The sequence below is a fragment of the Ornithodoros turicata genome, unplaced genomic scaffold (assembly GCF_037126465.1).
Source record: "Ornithodoros turicata isolate Travis unplaced genomic scaffold, ASM3712646v1 ctg00000969.1, whole genome shotgun sequence".
NCBI lineage: Eukaryota > Metazoa > Arthropoda > Arachnida > Ixodida > Argasidae > Ornithodoros > Ornithodoros turicata.
The window spans coordinates 1,577-15,004 of NW_026999432.1; the positions used below are offsets into that span (position 1 = coordinate 1,577).

General features: G+C 44.2%; 1 protein-coding gene across 1 annotated transcript in view; it reads right to left on the reverse strand.

Annotated features, from left to right (window-relative positions):
• Positions 1-576: 576 nt before the first annotated feature.
• LOC135376010 (uncharacterized) overlaps positions 577-13,428 on the reverse strand; it is a 30,528-nt gene continuing 17,676 nt past the window's right edge. The window contains exon 4 of the mRNA XM_064608628.1: positions 577-2,207. Coding sequence (XP_064464698.1) covers positions 2,056-2,207 — 152 coding nt within the window. The 3' untranslated portion in view covers positions 577-2,055. The remainder of the gene's footprint in view (positions 2,208-13,428) is intronic.

A 13,428-nucleotide genomic window follows, 5' to 3' on the forward strand; every position in this document is an offset into this window, starting at 1 on the left:
TATAATCATCTCCATTGCTCCAATGCATGTGGCTCTCTCACGTGAAATGCCTTTCGCTCTTTCTGCACTCAATTTAGTGCATAGTTCTAGTTTCTGCTCATTTGCATGTTCGCTTCTCAGAGTGTTTAACAAGGATGATGGATTTGAACAAAGACTGGCTCCAATTCTGCTATCTCACATTTCCCAGACAAACATCTAATTAATGAATTTTATCTAACTTGTCGTCTAGTGGTTACAAACGCTTTCAGGAAGGACATCCACCCGGCCGCATGGACGACCTGCACAAATGGCATCCTTGACGTTTACACAGTTTATTTATAACAAATACAAATTTAAAAGATAACAAAAACACCCTAAGTATGTTAACTTTGCTCAATTTTAGGTTGGATTGATGAACCATGTGCTATGTTCCTTTGTGGTGTTGTGCTCCGGATTAATGTTTATCCTAAATGAGACGACACCTATAAAACACGTGCAGACATCAAGTATAATACAGTCAAACCTCGTTACAACGAAACGTGATATAACGAAATTCGCGACACAGCAAAATAATTTGGATTTCCCGCCAGAGGGCCATAGAGATCAATGTATTTTATTTCCCGCTACAACAAAATATTTTTTAGCCACCGCCTCGATACAGACAAAACACGAGAAAGGTTTATGACCACAAAGCCGATTTCAGGGTCACGAAAACAAAGGGCGCAAGCTGCGTCCTGTTCCCGCAGCGAAAGATGGCACGCGCGATTAGGGTCGGGAGGAATCTGGTGCCTACAAAAAGAAGTCTGACTCATTGGAAGGTTTCTCCTTTTCGTGCTGATTTTGAACTGTCGGGTTGCAGCCAAGTACAGGACGAAAAGAGCACGAGACACAAGGCACCAACGCGCGTGTGTGGGAAACGCTTTCGTTCGCGTGGTGGCCTACGTGACAGAATCAGCCAGATTTTCTTGACGGGGACAAACATGTCGCAGCAACGAAGAGCCTTACGGAAGACGCACTGCCACAGACGTGCTTTGAAGGTGCGCGGTAGTGACTGTAGTGTGCGGGATCGCGACACAATATGGAGAACGCTGCGGAGGCTTTGGTGGCATACAAACAATGCGTGACAGCGCATCTTCTAGGCATGACGCAGACGCGAATAACTGGCTATTTCACGCAAGAAGAAAATACTGTAAGTGCTGTTTGGCGCTGTATTTGTAGTTGTTATCATATTTCAAGAAAAACTTTTCCGTATCGTACGCAGCGGGAGTTATCGACGCTCATGTACAGCGCGCGCCCTCGCGAAGATCGCGATTCGCATACCTGCCAACTTGGGAACATCCAGATTTCAAAAGCGTGGGGAGGGGGGGTAGGAGACAGCCGATGTTGGGTGGCTTTTATTTGCATATGTAACAGGAGCACACTTCATCCCAGCAGGCTCGTCGGGCACAAGTTTTGCAGCAACAGACTTTGGCCTCTCCAAGAAACTATCTGGGTGTCAAGCTGTGACAAGGCTATGACACTTTCTCAAAAGAACGTGAGGACACAAAGCTATGTCTCTGTTCGCTTTTCGAGGTTCAAGTTCTCTTTGCGAGGTACGCAATGTCGAAACAGCTAGTGCGAAGGCATCTTTGTCGCCCGAAAGCACGGAGGAAATGCCCGGAAACTAGAAGAGCTAGAACTAGAACCATGACCAGAACCCCTGAACTCCGTAACACAGAGGCTCTGGCATGCCGATGGCAATTGGGCTGGTATTAGATTGACGTTTTTGTCTGTGTGCCCAGGGAAAAAGCAGGCGTTTCAGATATAGAGAGGGAAACTGCATTTTCCGGGAGATTTGCTTCTCGGCCGTACAATCGTACAAACCGGTCCGAATGCGGGAGTCTCCCGGATGAATCGGGAGAGTTGGCAGGTATGGATTCGTGACCTTCAATTCGATACAACGAAATAAATTGCAGTCCCCGTGAGTTTTGTTATATCGAGGTTCCAGTGTATGGCCAAAGCTTAGGTGCCACACTACCACATTTTAGAAATATGCTGATTTGTTCATGCAGTGTCACTATGGAGAAACGTTGGCTGCTAGTCGAACGGATGCAAAGGATTATGACCCATAAATATCTCACCTGAGAAATCCGCAGTAATAAGCTCCTTGTCGTTTCCATTGTTTACTGGAGAAATTTCTTGCGGTTCTTTCTTGATGAAAGTGGAATCCACTTCAGCAATTGCTGATTCTAAGGGCAAACAAAGAAGTATTGTTAAACTTTAATTTGCTGTCGATATGCCAAGTGCTGTGCTATCACAGCAGTTCTCAAAAACCTTGTGAGCCCAAGGAACACATATACATCACTTGGCACTGTGAGCACCCCACACACCAACACAACCATTCACATGACTATTCAGTAAAACGTCACCAGAAACGACAGATCACCATTTTTTTCTCCATAAAGCGTGACTTCCTGCACAATAACTGGGAAAACTCCATAAAAAATCTGTATGAAGTTTCCTCGTTACAATGCACCTCTTTCAGAAAAGGTGCTGCCGCCATGTGGCGGGTGACGGAAACAATCTGGAGGGCATATACGGCAGCGCGCGCGGTTCGGGCGTTTCGTGAATTCGTGTAGCCGGCCAGTATCCGCAGCCATCCGTGCAGTGAATTTCTGTCTACACGTTTGTTGTATTTGCAATGACAGTCCCCGGTGATGTTTTCGTCCCCGGAGGTTTTGCATCCTTAGTTAATGGATGGTGTAGCAACTTGGGAACAGTTGCTCTTCCAAATCATGAGCGGATCATGCAGTACCTGACGGCATCTGGTGCTCCGTCCGCACGGCAGGTTCAGAAAGGCCATCGCTTTAAAGACGAGGGATACGTAAGGCACATTTACGTTCACCCAGTGTCACAGCACTCGGAGTACAACGTTATAAAGTGTGTCTGCCTGCCCTCCATGCGGGCGGGTTACTATGTCGTCCATGCCGTCGTAAGAAAGGATAATGGCAACATAGAAGGAGCACACTGCTACTGCCCAGCCGGGTAAGTGCACAAACTTTCACACAAATGAGTCGAGCATGAGTGTGATGAAATTATGCTCAAGCTGTATGAGCTGAGCATGAGCGACACGCGTTCATCTGTAAAGCTCCTACTAAGCGTCTGCATGGTCGCTAGGCGTAGTTTGTGTTTGTTAACGTCGTAGTTTGTGTTTGTTAACGTCGTACTTTGTCTAATAGGACTACCGATAATTTACAGGTTGAGTGGATCCTGCCAACATGTTGCAGGCTTGCTATTCAGTCTTGAAGAAACTGCCCCTACAATAGAGCCTTCTTGTACTGATGTAACATGTACATGGGTTGTGCCACCAGCAGGTAAGAAAGTGTTTGTTTTAAAATGTACACGGTTGTGCAGCTAAGTAAGCAAATTAATCACAACACGTGCTATATGTTTAGTTAATATGACTGCAATAATGCCTCAAATTAGTTAACAAAACATATAGATGGCAGTTGACAGGTGGTGATATATAAAGTACTGCTTTCTCACTACTGTATATGCTTTGATTTAGAAAATAATTTAGTGTGTTTAATGTGTCACAAGCTGTAATTTGATCCGGTCCTCACGTTCTTATTCGTCATGGCAGCAAAGAAGCCGGACCCTCCCACCCCAATTGATAAGATCAAATTCAAACGAGATTCAGTGCGTGTCTCAGCTGCAAGGAGCAGTTACTCTCCTGCGGGGCACCTGCTGCCTGGTGATCATTGCAGTCTGGTGGCTGCTTTGGAGAAAGTGCACCCAGAATGCATTTGGCTCCGGTATAATAGGGACATGGAAGAAGATGAAACTGATGTTCAAGTTCAACCCGCTCCACTTCTTCCTACATCCGAAGACTTCATGCATGGTGACTGGATAGCAGTTATTGAACGCTACTTTGAAGGTATGAGCCAGATATTAATCGGATAAAGTACATAAGGTTACGGCTGTCTTCTGATAGTTTCCGATAGAGATGTGTGCTCTCCTTTTTCGTAAAACAAAGGGAGGTCCAAGCTTCTGTGGAAATGGGAGAAGTTACGTTCCTTGTTGTCTCTAACTATACATTGCTTCCCAAATGTCAGGATACCTCTGGGATTCTTCACTCATTATTTGGTGCAAGTTTGCTGCAATTCTGCCCTCAAATCGTGCTTTTTTTTCTCTCTTTTTCATGTAACAGTTTTCAAATTATCTGGTTATGATACAGATATTCAATGATCGGTACTTGGCGGCATTATAGTTGGCTAGGCAATCTCATAGGCACTGTCTTGCACGCTTACCTATCGCAAAAACAAAAAGGACAAACGTTTTGTTTTCCCACTGCGTAAAAACATGTTGAAGTTCCAGTTTGTCAGTACTACATTTGCCTCCAGTACTAATAAAATTAATAACACATATTCCTACCTTCTCCAGGTATCCAACCTTTATCAAGTGAAGAAAGGGAAAGCATATGTCAAGCAACAGTGGGACAGGCATCAAACCACACATGGCACCGGGAAAGACAAGGACGTTTAACATCTTCACTATTCGGACGTGTCATGAAATGTAAAAAGCCAGAAGGGCTTGTGAAGGATATCCTTTACCCCAAAAAGCAAGTGCAATGCGAGGCTCTGCGGTACGGTAGAAACCGTGAACCTGATGCTGTAAATGCGTACCTGTCATTAATGTCGTACTATGACAGGCAAATAGTTGCGTATGAAAGTGGGTTACATATCCACCCTGTATATGCATTTCTTGCAGCATCACCAGACAGAATTGTAAAGGAAGGGGCTGACGTGGGTATTTTAGAGGTAAAGTGCCCCTTTTCACAGCAGGGTAGAACCCCACTAGAAGCATGCACTACAAAGGGCTTTTGCTGTGAAGAAGAAAATGGGGCTCTTCGTCTCAAACGAGGGCATCAGTATTACGCCCAGGTGCAGGGGCAAATGGCGATAACTGGCTACAAATGGTGTGATTTTGTTGTGTGGACCAACAACGGCTCACTGCAAAATTCTGTTTCTGTTGAGCGCATTTACTTTGACAAAGTATACTGGGACAACCTGTTGCTTGCGTTGTTGCACTTCTACAAACATGCCGTGATACCGGAAGTGCTAACCGGTCGTCTCAGGGCAACAGGAAAGTTATTTGACGACAAAGCTCCATACGTGCCATACTTGGCCAAAACCAAACAAGTCAGGCACAAAAAGTAGTATGTTGTACCGAAGTAAATAAAAATGTTATGCATGAATACTTTTATTCCTACTTTACATACACATCATTCAGCTGGCATAAGATGCAGTACATTGATTTAAGTATTTATGAGGGGGTCCTGGAAGTTACTTAGAAAAGCACACACCCTGAAGATGTGGCCAGCTATATCCATCATATTGATTGGGATAGGGCTATCAAATATGTGGAATTCTTTTATGCGCCTAATAAGCCGTTCAATGTGGATCCTCGCACTCGCTATTTTGCGAGTATTCTCAACATCAGCAGGAGGCATCTGCATACCTTTCCGAAATGGTGGTACATACAGCTTGATCCCAGGCGGCAGAAAAGATTCTAGTTTGAAGCCCTTGTCAGCCATGATGCCATCTCCTGGCCTCAAGTGGTCCAGGAGACCACTTTCCTTGACTATAAAACCGTCACTCACATGCCCTCCCCACAGGTTTGAAACGAAACACAAATATCCGTCTGGTGTCGCCCCTACGAGCACTTTGAAAGTATTGTAATGCTTGTAATTAGAAAAAGTTTGTCGTTGAGCAGTGAGCCTTGACGGCCTTTGTATTTTGATCTCTGTGCAGTCGATAACTACTCTTGTGTCCTGAAAACACGAAAAAGATTTGGGGAGATTCTGCTTTATAGCATTAGGTGAGGGGAAGTGTGTTTGAGCGCTCAGCTCTTGATCAAGGAATTTGACCCACGTAGTAAATATTCTACTAAATGTGGCTTCAGATATACCAAAATTTCTTGTGATTTCCTGGCTTGGCATTCCAGTCCTGAGTCTTACGAGTACCATTAAAAATTCATCGTCAAGGCTGACAGCTCTTGGTCGTCCCCTAGCTCCATCGTTATTTCTGGGCCCCATCTGCCAGTAGTTCATTCGCCTTGCATTCTCTTCAACATGCTTAAAAATTACATTGAAAAGTTGTTTACTCTTAAAACCGGTGTAATACTTGAACTTGCTGTCCGGAATACTCCGCAAGCTCAGTATGCGTGAAGACAGGTTGCGGTTTTCTTCTTCCAGTGCTTGAATCCGCATCTTGAGGAGTTGGTTCTCTGTACCCATTGTTATTGTCTCACAGGAGGTCTTGGTTCCAAACTTTGTCGTTAATTTGTCTTGTTGTAGCAGGATCAGTGACTCAGCTGCCATCAGTTCCAAGTGTGTGTGTCCTATGTGAGATGGGGAGGAAGAATGGCTTTAGTTACTGTCAGAAAGCAAGGGTAGGCAAAAAGACATGAGCATATTTATTCGGCAGTTTTGATGGGTGATGAATGCAGTGACGCATACCAGTCATGTATAGTCAGCTATCAGTAAAGTACGTTAATGAAGAAAAATAGCCAGTCTTTCTGTTCGAGTGTTTTAAGAAATGTAGAAATATTTAAGAAAGTACCAACATGTTCTAAAGCAGGTTACAACATCTCTACAACACGGTCCTCTCATGCTGATCCGTGCAGTTGTGGTTGGTTAGGATACGTAGATGAAAACTAGTACCCATCTATTAAAAGGGTGTGTAACATAGCAGCTTAACGAACACTCTGGAGTACACAACACTACTATGTAGAGTGGTGTTGTCTTATGACCGCTGCAGGTATCTGTCAAAATTAGTAACAAATGTGATACTCTTACCGTCTTCACTGGTGCTCTGGATTGCTGAACTTGTGCTGCCTTCATCACAGACAGGGCTTTCAGAACCTGGTACAAATATGAGGGATGAAAAGTACACATGTGCTCTGCCTGTAGTAAAATGTGCCAAAATGATAGTCCGCAGTAATTGCTCAGCTTTGCTTTCACAGTACATACCAGACTTGTCGCTGCTGCTGTGGGCTGCAGACCCTTGTCCAGTACTCTGAGGGAAGGAGCTACGAGCACAATCTGTTAGAGGTGGGAGGAAGCAAATTCGGTCATTGACCTATCTGTGCCAGATATGTGGGCTGCATCACGGGTGTACTACCTATGATATCTGCGTTTGATTGTTAGTTTTACTTCCCATACACAAATGTGATGTGACATAGAGCAAAGCACATACGCTCGTTTTTCTTTTGTTGAAACCGTCTTTGCGATCGCTCAAGCCTCTGAAGGGCATCAGTCCTCCGCTGGCACGCGTTTTCATCATTTTTGTCAGCAGCACATGGCACGTAGTCAACATGTTTTGGTGAACGGCTTGGCCTTCCTAATGCATAACAAACAAAGGTTCATTACAGACTTCGGACTTTTTCTGACTGCAATAGCACCAACGCCATAAATACACGTTTTTGGTTATTTCGTTTCCGGCTATCGTGCCGCCGTATTTCTCACGTACCTGTTGCGAAATGTCGATGACATATTCGTGAATACGGAGTTGGAATCCACGGCTTGCCATGTTCGTCAACACGCTTAACAGCAGTAATCCAGGCTTGCCTCCTCTGTGTTTCACGTTTTTCCGACGGGAAACGGAAAAAACCTTTTACTCCCCGTGACTTGCAGCCGGGCATTGCGCACGTTGACGGCATGATATGCTCTTCTGTGCCTTATGCTAGTAACAGTAGCATACAAACTACGGCATTCAGTAACGTCAACAAAAAAAAAACACGACGATAGAGTGAACACGTGGTTTAGTTTCGCTTCTGCACGTCTGCTTGAATCCGCCGCCACACATATCACTTGGTCGTCTGCTGCACCAGACTTGCCCTCCAAGTTGTTTCTGCGCTCCGCCGCAAGATGGCGATAACAAATGAGCATGCGCAGGAGGTATTTTTGAAAGAGGCCCATTATGCACGCTGTGGCATGCATGCGTATGAAGACTTGTCACATGGCTACTGTTATGTGTATTCCCTAACGTTGGACAACCAGCCGCGGAAACCAGAGGCAGAACATGATTGCTGTTTATCTGAACATTTATGAGGACTTTACCCCGTCTTTATGAGCTAGTTAAATATACATCAGCTTGTATATTTCACATGGCTGTCTGATAATCTTAATGTGAGGTCTGCTGGCCAGAGGTGAATAGGTGCTCGTCTGCTAGCCAGAGTGGACAGCTGTCACTGGCCAGCTGGCCGCTGTGCAACCCAGACGAGCCCCCATTGGTGAAGGTGATGTGCTCCTGATGCACGTTGTTTTGGTTTCATAGCCAAATTTTGCATTGACAAATTTGGCGTTGGATATTTCACGGCACGTACACATTTCAGGATTCGAGGATTGTCTCCCATTCTGATTTTGCTAAAATTCCCTAATGTAAAATTTTATGTCATTAATAATTTTGTAGTCATATAGCCTCTACAAAAGGATGCCCACCTATCTGTATAGCTCAACTGCAAAAATGACATGCTTGGCAGTTTCGTACAAACTTCACGGATTTCTTTTCGTTTTCTGTTTTGCTTTTCCAGTCATAGGCCTATTCTCATTCTGAGACTAATCATGTTGTTAGTTGAAGTGCTCTAGGCAAAGCATTTGGGATCATTCATCGCTGAAACTCAGTCTGTCACCATCATCATTTTCTGGACACCGAGAAACATTTGAATTGTCCCTGATGTCAAACGCATTCTGGGCATGTCGCAACGTCCCCCTCCCAACTGTGATGACACCAAGGTCTGAAGTGATTATGCATGCGTACTGCACACATATTTTTATTTGCCATGTAGTATTAATTTTTGTGAGTCACTCATTTAGTCGCTTGCAAAGTTATTTGCATGTATATTTCATTTTGAGAGTTATATTTAAATTTTAATATTTAATTTACGGGGTAGTTTGCTTTTGCGGTATCAACGTCAAGCTATGTTGGTCAACCAGTCAGCACATGTTTTGGAGGGTTCCTCATGTCAATCCCAAAAGTGCTTGCTACATGACATATCTGTAAGCAAGTTTGACTTTGGAGCAGAAAGTCGCCCTCATCCGCCAAGTAGAAAAGGATGAAGATTCGAAATGTGACATTGCCAAGGACTTCAATACTTTACGCTCTCAACCATACTGAAGTAGAAGCACAATATACTGGACGGCTTCGAGAAAAGTTTGTCAAGCCAGAGGATGCACGTCTGTGATTCGAAACCCCCTGATGTGGAGGCCACACTTTTGGAATGCCCAAACAGAGCCTGAGCATTGCACCGACTCAGACCTGTACAGGAGGGTTCACAAACTCGTTGAACAGGAAGCTGACGACGACTTCGATTCTTTCATGCTTGTGGATGCGGACGAGCCCGCTGTTGGTGCCACCACAGATGGGCAAATCTTCGAAGTTGTGTTGTGTGCAAAAAGTGAAACCGAAGACTTGGAGGACGTACCACGAGAAATTCTGTCGAAGGCGCAGACCTGTAACATACTTAGTCTTTTGTGCGACAAAGTCTGATGCGGTGGAGGTGATTACACTTTTATGCAGGTCCTCATGAAACTGGAAAACACGCTCTTGCTGCAGTCTGTGATTACGAGCTTTTTCTCGACACAATAGAGGTTTGTAAGACTGCATTTCTCGTTGTCTTCTTGAAATTACTTGTTCAAACGCGCTCCCACACAGTTTTGGTCAAATTACACCATATTTATTGTGCTCCCACTTTTTATCGAAATACCACTTATATTGATTTTCTTCCAGTTCTGACGCTTCGTTATAACGAGGGTCTACTGTATATGAAGAAACTAGAGCTATAAGGACAATGCGTAGGACATGAGTAAATGAGCCAGGCTGCTCCACCTGGCCAGTATTTCACTGGCTTGGCCACTTGTTTGCTCGTTCTGCCGGTAGAAAGGTGACACTGGCAGCCTTTTGCTGGTATTTGTGGCTCAGATTTTCTCTTCAACATTCCACTACAGAATCTGGGGCATAACCGCAGTCACCAGATAAGGAATTAGGCCATGGACCAACCGATGGTCTATTCTTTACTCACACCAGTCAGTCAACTCGTGTCTGTGTTCCAGTTTTTCTCCTCCTGACAGGCTTCTCGAAATAGTGCACAACAATCCACTGGAATTTTTCTCATTTTCTTAGTTCTTCCTTATTAGTGAGGGGACGAATCCATAATTTTCCGAATCCAAATCTAAGGAAGGTTTGGCGAACCTACAAATCTTTGGAATCCTTCCTTAAAAAAGAGTTTAAAAGCCGTAGAAAAGCACTTACATATACAGTACTGAAAAGTGTTTTGAAGCAGAATATGACATATTTGTTTAATGAAAAACAAACTAGATAATGGATCACTTTCAGGACAAAATATACCATATACTTCTAATTAAGTGTAATTTATTTAACATCTTGTTCACCGACTAGGAAATACATACATCATTCTCGAATTTGAATTGCTTCCAGAAAACTAAGAAACAATCAAAAGCAAAACCATGTTACTCTTAGAAATTATAATGTAAGAGTTTCTGCATGAACCCTTTCAGTCCAGAATAATGCAAACAATCAAACAAGAAAACACATGACGACCAATCAGCCGGACTCCAGAGGCACCAATTTTACAAACAAACAAACATGATTGGTGGATTCGAAACATTCGATTCACTATTTTGAGCACTGGGATTCGGATTCTCAAATCTTAAATCCCTGCAAAGGATTCAAAGATTTGCGGATTCATTGGGAACATCCCTATTCATTATCTTCTTGTGTTTGGAAGGACAGTAGCAGTGGGTGTGCATAGCTGTTGGTGGTTGTGTCAAGACAGTTAGAACTCTAGGTCGTATATGAACATCCTGAGTTCTCCGCCTGCAGAGAAGGCTTGTCTGCGCAGATGTGTTTTTCAAAGTGAGTGCTGAATGCAATGCGGTTGTTTCAATCCAATCCAATGTAGCGTTGTTGCCACCAGTAATCCAGCCGCATGCAGCAACATATGTTTCCTCGTATAATCTTGAGCGAGCACTCACTCACTCTCTTTGCTCCTCTACTCCTCCCCCACTTTCTTTTACTTGCACCTCCTCTCTCTCTCTCAGCTGGTATTTTTCACTGTGAGAGCTGGCAACCCTAGTTGCGATATGTACAGTATAAAAAGGGGTGGGGATAATGGTCGTAATATTTTGTTTACCTTAATCTCATCTGTCCTTAGCCCTTCCCTAGTATCAGGACTTCTGAGCAGATACTCATTAGTGGTTTGATTATATCACTTTCAATCTCCACGTCCTGAACTTATTGGCACGGGGTTACGTGTATGGAGGACTTAGACCCAAAATGGAACCAGATACGAATTATGTCATTGAGCTAAATACTATATAACTAAGTTACTAGCAAAGTCGCAAGTTCTGAAAAGGAACTTCAAGATCCTTAGGGAAAGGGATGAGTCACTTCCAAGTTATTTCCTGCTGTAATTAAGTATTGATATACTACAAACATGTTTTTAGTTGAGACGTATTCATTTCTGCGAATTTCGTGACAGCTGAGACATTGCAAAAAATTGTACAGTACTGTATTGTAAAAATTGTACTGTATTTGCGAATACACAGACATGGTGCCTTGATAGATTGACGCATTGCTTTGATGCATTGACCAGATACTCTCTGTCAGTTAGATTGTCAATGAGCGAGAAAATGCACAGAGGATACATATTCCTCGAGTTTCACATTTGTGCTACGTTCTTGCACAAAACCTGAATGAACAGTGGCGTCACACACAGATATTTCTTGGAAAGCCTCAATCAACCACACGCAGCATGAATGGGTTTTATAGTCGCTGCACGGAGGTCCACTTTGACTTTGGAAGGAAGACAGTTCCTGTCCCGTGCAGCTTTGCTACAGGGGACATACCATTTACAGTCAACCCTCAATTTATGAACACCCTTCGCTTCTCAAAAAATCGTTCATAAATCGAGGTACAAGGAGGTACATATCCCACACAAACACCGCCATTTTTTCTTGTGTCCGCTTCACGTTCACATCACTTCACACAGGTAGCACTGCCTACAACGATGTGACAAGCCGATTCTGACATTATGCACCAATCCTCATGTTCGAGTCTTGTTCTGTATGCTGGTGCAACCTGTGTGTGGTGAAATGAAAATGAAGCGCACACAGCAGAAAACATCAGCTTTTGAGTGAGATGGGCCTGAAGCAGCTGCTGGTTGCGTGTTGCGTGAAGCAGCTGCTGGCTGCAATCAGAAGGTTGCGTGTTCAAATCACGTTCGGGTCACCAAATGTGGCGCAGGAAAGGACTGACAACCGTACCCGGTGACTGGCGGAGAACAACTAGTTTAATCGCGCTCTGCGCGCTCACGTTCAAACTGAGCTGCCATCATCCGATGGCACTAGTGCTGCTACAGGCCATAGAAAATGCATAGAGTGAAATTTTGCTCGATTTTTAATTTTTCTTCTACAGGACCATAATGCTCACAAAAAATTCAAACAGAACTTCAGACAAATGGCTACGAGTCTGCAAAGTTTAGTGTTGTTCTATTTTTACGATGCAATCAAAATATGTAACGTTTGCTAGAGTAACCCTGTAGAGTGAACAAGAGAGAACTGATGTTCTGAGGTTGGAACAACATAGAAGGGACAATCAACTTGTATGTGATTGTCCCTTCTATGTTGTTCCAGCCTCAGAACATCAGTTCTCTCTTGTTCAACAATTGCCGCTTGCGTCGTTTCCTGTCGTGTGAATGTGTTTATGAGTGTGCAAAAATGTAAGAGTGAAAGGAGGATGAGTGAGAGAGAGTGACTGGTTTGTCCCTTCAGATGACACACCCTTGGAAGTAGCTGAGAAGGCGTGTTAGCTTAGGTCAATTGGTAGAGCCCTGGACTGGTAATCCAGAAGATGTGGGTTCGAGTCCTACAGCTGGCCAACCTTTTCAGTGACATTCATCTTTCATCGTTAACCCTGTAGTATGACAATGGCAAGGGGTACGACACCGACCTTCTGGGTGCCATTTACCTCATTGACGACGCCTGGATGAATGTGCGTCCGTCCTCAATAGCAAACTGCTTCGCTCATGCAGGATTCTCCCGGACATCAAGTTTCCCACAAACTGATGCCGACCAGTTCACTGACTGTGATGAGCTCTGCCGGGAAGTACTCCAACTCACCAGTGATGGGTGCTGTGACGCCGACGTGGATATGGTCTTCTAGCAGTATGCGCTGTACGAGAAGGATGTCCCGGTATGTGGGGAAATGACGAACAGTGAAATAATCGAAATGGCGTCGGACCGTGCTTTGTGTGGGACAGACAACGTCGAAGAGGGAGAAGCACACAAAGAGCCTCGGGATGTCCCAACTTTCACTGAAACAAGGGAACTCCTCCGTTTGTTACGGAACAAGGTTGAGTGCAGCGGGGGTGAAGAACCCAATGGCATGA